Here is a 7,168-nt window from a genome sequence, read left to right on the forward strand (position 1 = left end):
TCGGAGTAGAGCTCCCCGGGAGCCTGCACTTGCTGGGCGTAGAGGAAATCCCGCACCATCCTGGTCATTCTCCTCCCTCCAGAGCTGGGGAGAAGGAAAAAAACCCCGGAGAGAGGGTAAAAAAAAAAGGGAATAAATATTGATGCGGTGACATGTACATACCCAGAAATTGCCACTGAGGTGGAAGGAAGAAAGGAGGACGCGGATGTGAAGGCAGAGGTGGAGCCCTGGAGTTGGGCCCTCGTTAGGGAAGGGCTAATTAAGCCCGTTAACCAAGTTTTGATGATGTTTAGGGGCTTCTTTGCTGCCAATTGAAGGGGTTTTCCCCGTCTCTTACGTGGGGAAGCTGCTGCCGATGAGGATCCTCCCCAGGGGATACTCCTTCCCCGCCACGGTCACGGGCGGGCTGACCTCCAGGTTGCCGAAAGAGTCGAGGCTGGTGGCAGCGTCAAAGAGGGGCTCCCTGCTCACGTAGCCAAAATCGGGGCCCTGGGGAAAGAGAAATCATCCTGAGTCCCCTCTGCTTTCTTTAATCCCTCCAGCTGGGCTCACACCTGCTCTGGTGGGTAAAAAAAAAATAATATTAAGAGGGAAGCTGGCTTCCTAAAAATAATACTGAGAGCGGAGCCTGCCCGTGGATTGGGAGAAACTAAAGGAAAGGCAGGAGAATAACGGTGTCTGGGTCGTCTGGGCTCGGTAACAGCACCTGCCAGGGCCAGAGCAGAGGCGTTGGGCTGGGGCGAGATCTCCGCTATCGCGCAGCCCATGTTTAAGCGTCCGCATTAAGCTAATTAGATGCTGGGGTAGCCCTGAAGGTGAGTTTCTGGCCAGCTCTCATCAAGCTTCAGCCCCGAGTGATAAATCCACTCCAGGTGTAAGAACCACCCAAAGGGCTGTTACTTCACTTAAATCCTATTGAAGTCCTGATTTTCAGGACTTAATATACGTGGGATTTAAGGCGTTGTGCGTGCAGAGGTAATTAACCCTCCTCCATGATGTGCCAGAGGGAGATGTTGCTGTGTTAACGGGGCAAAAAGAGCAATGATGGGACAAAAATTCCTGCCTTGAGCCTGGCCTTGCTCTCCAAGTCAACAAGGGCTTGGGAGGAGATCGGGTGTTAAATCCCAGTCGCTTACTGGTGTTGGGTTTCCTTCAGGGTAAACCCTAAGCACAGGTCGATAAAAATGAGCAGGAGGACAGGAAGGAGCGTGGTTATGGTCTAGAAGTTGTTCGTGGTTTTCTTCTTTTAACTGAATTTGGGCTTTTGGAGGTTTTTTTTCTATTTTTTTGGAGGAGGGAGCTCCCATCGCCTTTCCCTGAGGCTCACTTGTGCATTTTTGGGGGTCACCTCTGAAGAACGACCCCGATCTTCACCCTGGACACTTGCAGGGCGGGACCGAGCGTGAAACACCTGCTCTCTGCTTATTTCAGTTTAATAAATCACGGAGCCGGGACGGTTTCAACTGTCAAGGCACTGGTTTGCAGGTCGCATCCAAGTCCTATCAGTTCCAGATTGATTTTTGAGGGGCTAATTCCTCCTCGTCTCCTTTTTCCCTGGCGCGGGGTCCTGGGGGCTTAGGGCTTGGCCGGGGCGAGAGGAAGACCCGCGCGTGTTGCTTTTGGCTAAACATTCTTAGCTGGAAAATGAGATTGGGGAGAGAGAGAGGAGACAGGGATTAGGAGAGGCTTCAAAGCAGAAATTGGAGTATAATGTGTTCGCGGCTGAAATTGCTTCTCTAAATATGAAGCGAAGCAATTCCTAAAGAGGGCAGGTAGGGACGATTGCCCGGCTTATTTGCGAAGGAGCGGATCAGCGCTCGCCCAGCCCCGGGACTGCATGTACTCATTTCAGGCATGAGAAACGACGTATTTCAATGCTTTTGAAAGCTCTTAACCTTCCTCAGAGTGACACGCAGCTCAAAAATAAAATAAATTAAAAAAAAAAGCAAGCTGTCCTCTTCTCCCGTTACCGCCAAATGGCTTGAGGCTGCTGGCTGGTGTCTGGGGCAGAGATGTGGTGGCTTCTTGGAGGTGTCCCGTCCTTTTTTTCATGGTGAGATATCTCCAAGGGATCATCCAAGCGATCTTTGCCCCGTGCTGGGCTCTCCCAAAATGCCCTGGCTGGTGTCGCTGCCTTCCCAGGCAGCTTTCATTGCAAAGAAGCCCCTCCAGGATGTTTTGGGCAGCTGGTTGCATCTTGTTCTCTTCCGAGGAAACAAATGGGATCCTCTCATGGTTTTCCTTCTTGGGAGCTGCTGAACGTCCACAGGTGTGGAGGAGGAAAGGAAAAACCAGCCCCTTGCTGGGATACTCGAGGTGAAGAAATCTCCCGTCCCGAAGCCCGGCAGGAGACTTGTTCCCAGAGGCGTGAGCTCCTCCTTCCTCCTCTCATCCCGCACCTTCTGGATAAAAGGTTTTCCAGACGGCTGAGATACGGGTTCAGTTCTGATCCTTGGTTTGAGCTGTGTGTGTGAGGCTGTTGGTGTCCTCCCAGCTGGCAGTGGGCAGGTATCTCCATGCAGAAGTGTTAAACTCTCATTTTTCACCAACTCATAGGGCCTCCAAGGAGCCGAGCGCAAGCAGGGTTTTAGGAATGGTGAAATAGCTTTAAAAACTTGCGAGTTGCTCCTCGGGGACAAAGCAAACAACCGTCCTGCTCTTACCAGCAGCTCCTTGACGGGCAGTTGCTCCAACCCTGCGTCTCGAGGAGAGTCAAGCACCACCGGGAAGCTTTTGTGGGGACCGTGGGTGTAGCCGAACTCAATCTCGTCCTAAAGAAGGGAGGGAGACCCGCATGGGGCACGCGAGCAGGGAAGGGAAAGCTTTACCCCCTCTCTGGCGCCTGCGTACCTGCATCCAGCGGTCGCCGCGGTTGATGTAGCCGAAGCAAGCCTTCAGCTCGCAGCTGCCCTTGTTCACCAGGTCCTTCATCTCCTTGATGAAGAGGTAGTTGTCCTTCATGCTGGGAAAACGGGTGGCGGGAGGGAAGGGGATGAAAGATCTCCCCCACAGGGAGCTGCCCTGCCCGTCACCTCTAGGGAAGCCGTGGGGCTGATACCGGTTTGACCGGGAAAACGTCATCCCGTGGCCTTTACCTGCAGACGAAGACAGTCACCGGTGCCAAAGTGTTGGGGGTCATGATCCCTGGTGCCCCCTTGAACAGCACGGTGTCAGTGAAGACTGGTGTGGGAGGGATACCCTGGGGGAGGCAAGCAGAAATCAGGGACTTCCCACACCCTGTTGACCCATATTTCCCACCCCCAGATACCCTCCCGTGATGTCATATTGGGGGTAAATATTTGGGAACTCTCCACTCAATCCTCATCCCTTTCTCCGGAGCCCGTGGGCTGTTGCAGCCTCCCGTCTGCAGCCCTTCCCTGGTGCCTCCAGACCTCAGCCAGTGTCTCCAGGAGGCTGACGTGGATGGGGACCAGCCCAGAGAAGGTGTCGTCGGGAAAGCGGAGCCCCTCAACAAAGAAGTCGAGCTCGGCAGCCCCCCCGGTGTACTGCACGGTGTGGTACAGCTTCCTCTGGCCCAGCACGTGGACGTAGCGCTGCCCGAAGAAGGGGTCTGCACGAAGAGAAAGGGGAAGGTGAGCAATTCCCAGAGTTTCAGTGTTTCAGGAGGTGCTGCGACCCTTCTGCGCTGGAGCTTTTCCGCCTTTGTGGCTGGCTACAACGTGGCAGAAGTGCCTTAGAGAGGGAATTAAGGGGCTCGCAATTTCACGGTCGTGCCCAGGAAAGGTGAGGAAAATCATCTCGGCCTTTCCGTGGATGTAGCAGTCATTGGGAAGATGCTTCCGTGGAGTTTTTTGCCCTTGCAGCCCCCTCTGACCTGCTGTGGGGCAACAATGCCACCAACCCTCCCGCTGAGAGACTGTCTCTGCGTGGAGGGAAGGGACCAAGTTAGTTAATGGCTCCTTTCTGGGCTGGATGAGGGGTTTTGGCCCCAGGGAATAAATCCCTGTGTCCCCAGTAAGGATCAAGGAGGGGAAAAATGTGTGGAAGAGCATGTTGCCATCATGGCTGAAGCACCTGGGTGTCAGGACACATGGCTTTTTCTATTTTATTTTTTATTTTTGCCACTGTTTTGCTGGATGACCTTGGATAAATGGCTTTGTAGTCCTGTACCTCTAAAGTTTTCCAACCGATTGAGGAGAGAGAATATTCAATACTGGAAAAAATGTGGAGAAGTGATGCCAAGGGCATGATTTACTTCAAAAGTGCCATTCAAAGAGTGTGAAGAGGATGAGGCCAGAGATAGAAAGAAAAGAGCTTGCAGGGGTCTTCGAAGTGCCCCAAACAAGGAGGAAGGGGCAGAGGAGGAGGTGAGGAAGGACTTACTCTGCACGTGAAAGACCCCAACTTTGTCAGCATCGGAGACGGAAATATAGAGAACGATTTCGTAACCCCGGGGCAGGCGCTGTGGCCCTTCGATCCTCAACACCATCTGCGACATGTCCAGCATATCTGGGGTGCAAAAAACCCAAGAAATAATCAGATGATCCCGGGGTTTGCCTCTCCCACACCGAGAAATCGGCTCTTTCCTTGCTACCAGCCTTTGCACGCTGCAGAAACAACCCGTGAGCCTTCTAGCAAAGCTTGTGGCTTGTGCTTTGAAACAAGTGCCCCCCTTTTTCTTTTTTCTTTTTTTTTTCCCTTCCCTCCCAGCCCTACCATGGCTGGCCCCCGGCTTCAAAAAGCCGACGGGCACCGGCCCTGCGTGGTTTTCGTTTTCCAGGAACAGGCGGGTGTATTCCTGGCTGCCAGCCGCACGCCTTGCCCCGAGCTCCTTTCGCCTCTGCGAAGCATCCCTGGGCCAAGCTCTGCTGCCAGTGGCACCTCTGCTATTTTTCTGGCTGCGCTTCATGCCCCTGCTTGACCGCAATTAGTTTGCATGGCATGTAAAAAAAAATAAAATTCCCACGTGGGAAGCTTGCTCAGCAGCGCGGTGGAGCTGCAGCTTATGGGCAGCTGCTTCCCAAGCAAAATTTTGTCTCCAGAAAAGTTAAAGAGGGAGAATAAGGGAGCGTTCTTTTGCTTTATATGATTTTTTTCTTTTTTTTTTTCTAGAAGCTGCATTACCTTCTTTGTTCAATACCCTCTCATCGTCACAGTCCGATGCCGGAGCGAAGGTGCTCTCCTTGTCGCAGCTGACGAGCAGGATGGCTCCGTGTCCTTTGGGACCCCAGATCCAGCTTGCCTGAAACACCCCTCAGGCGCTTAGTGAGCTCAGGCTCTGGCAAGCCCATGGACTTTCTGTGCAGTGGAAGAGGCTGAATTACCTTGTTGGGGCTGTTTTTTTCCACCACGCCGTCCTGATCCGCGTCGACGTCCAGAGAGATCCCTGAATGGACAGATTTCACCGTCACGCTGGGGTACGGCAAGACTGGGTGGGTGCAAGAGCCCACCAGACCTGGCAAATTTGCCTCCAGTTCTGCCCCCACGTCACAGCACCCCACGCCGAGGGAGCTCGGAGGTGAGGAGGGATCGTTGCGTGGCAGAAGCCTTTGTACTCACCGATGCCGGTGAGGAAGACTCCGGCTTGGTTAATGGGCTGCCCTCCCTCTGCGTAAAAGCTGACGGTTATCTGCAAACCCCCAAATCCCTGGTTGGGGAAGGATGCTCCCCCTCTGTGGAGGTTCCACGCCCTAGCACCCCGCTTTTTACCTTGTTGTCATTGACCTCGGTGCTGGCCTGGCTCATGCTGAACCTCAGGACCGTCCCTTTGGCCAGTGGCCACCGCGTCCCGCTGCCGGCGTCTGACCCGACTTCTGCTTGGCCCCGGCATGCCACCTCCACGCTCACCCCCTCCGTGTGCTTCACGCCGAAGGAGACAGCCCCAGGTGGGGCCGCGCTGCCAAAAAACGTGCCGTATTTGTAGAGCTTTGCACCGAAAACACCTGGTTCTCACTACAATTAATTTCACAGCCAAGACCGGGCACGCCGGCGTCTCCGTGCTCACCGCCGGCACCTTTCTGCCCTTTCTTCCCTGCCTGGGAACGCTTGAAGCATCTTTTTTTTTTTAGGGCAGAACATGCTATTTTAGCTAATCGAGTCTATTTGGTGTAGCCATCGGTGCAGATTACGATCTGTAATAATCACAGCCAAAGCGCTCGGCAAGCTGGAGCCGAACTCGGATTTGCACTTCAATAGGGGAATCCGGGTTTATTTTCCAACCGGGGAAACCCGGTATTTAATAGCTCATCCTAACCCAACTGAGACACTTCACCATGGGAAACGCTACTTTTTGGGGTGGTTTTATCCAGCCCTGAAGTTGGTGCACTCCTCCCAGTTCTATATGCCCTTGCTCTTTCCATCCGCGCATCTCCTTCCCCTCTCCTGGCTCTTTTTCCCTAATTTTCCCCGTCTTTCCATGGTTATTATTTTTGGGCTACTTCCAGCTCCTGACACCAGAGAGCTCGCGCCGTATCACCGTTACAGCGTCGTTTATTTGGTTTCTGGAAGCCTGCGCTGGTGAGGGGGGAGAGGAAATCTGAGCCCTCATTTGCTGCTGCCCGGGTGTTTCTCACATTGTTAAATTACATTTAATTATACATAGAAAAACGAGTTCACTTTCCTCATTTCTGGGGTTTTGGGAATCCCACCGGGAAGAGAGTTGACCTGGAGAGATGCCAGGCGAGTTATAACTGCGCTGCCTGGCTTGAATATCAAGGGTGAGATTTGCTGAAGTGGCCAAGACCAGAATTAACCATGAAATGAGCTTTTTAACCTTATTTCTTTGGGGAAATAATTATCTTGAAGTGGCTTGGTCATTAGATCATGGATGTTGGGGTTTTTTTCTCTCCTCCCCCAGCTGCATCCCCTCCTTTGTGATCCATCCCCTGTGGCTCCTGCCCATCCCATCACTCTCCGGCAGTTTTCCGAGGATCCATCGATTGCAAAGATCATCGAACCCATTGGGGTAAATACCACCTCATGGGAACGGGGATGCTCGAAGTTGTCCCGGGATTTATGGAGACTTGCAAAGCCCGCGGAGGATTTTGCCCGCAAATTGCGTTAAATCGGGCTGTGGGGGTTTCGGGGGGAGAAAAAGGTAAAAAGCAGAGGGCGAGATTTTCCAGTGGGGTAAAAGGGGTGAAGGTAAGAAGAAAGGAGGAGGAAAGGGGAGCGTTGGGGTGTCGCACTCACCCGTAGACATCGGCGG

The 7,168-nt window shown here is 53.2% G+C and overlaps 1 protein-coding gene across 1 annotated transcript in view; it reads right to left on the bottom strand.

Annotated features, from left to right (window-relative positions):
* Positions 1 to 6,921, bottom strand: part of LOC104275454 (protein-arginine deiminase type-2-like) — a 9,631-nt gene extending 2,710 nt beyond the window's left edge. The window contains 12 exon segments of the mRNA XM_009871418.1: positions 1 to 84; positions 338 to 489; positions 2,664 to 2,771; positions 2,851 to 2,962; positions 3,096 to 3,199; positions 3,393 to 3,571; positions 4,345 to 4,470; positions 5,086 to 5,203; positions 5,286 to 5,347; positions 5,521 to 5,590; positions 5,671 to 5,886; positions 6,871 to 6,921. The exon segment at positions 1 to 84 is cut by the window's left edge and continues 4 nt beyond it. Coding sequence (XP_009869720.1) covers positions 1 to 84; positions 338 to 489; positions 2,664 to 2,771; positions 2,851 to 2,962; positions 3,096 to 3,199; positions 3,393 to 3,571; positions 4,345 to 4,470; positions 5,086 to 5,203; positions 5,286 to 5,347; positions 5,521 to 5,590; positions 5,671 to 5,886; positions 6,871 to 6,921 — 1,382 coding nt within the window.
* Positions 6,922 to 7,168: the final 247 nt, after the last annotated feature.

This window comes from Apaloderma vittatum, unplaced genomic scaffold (assembly GCF_000703405.1).
Source record: "Apaloderma vittatum isolate BGI_N311 unplaced genomic scaffold, ASM70340v1 scaffold8146, whole genome shotgun sequence".
Taxonomy (NCBI): domain Eukaryota; kingdom Metazoa; phylum Chordata; class Aves; order Trogoniformes; family Trogonidae; genus Apaloderma; species Apaloderma vittatum.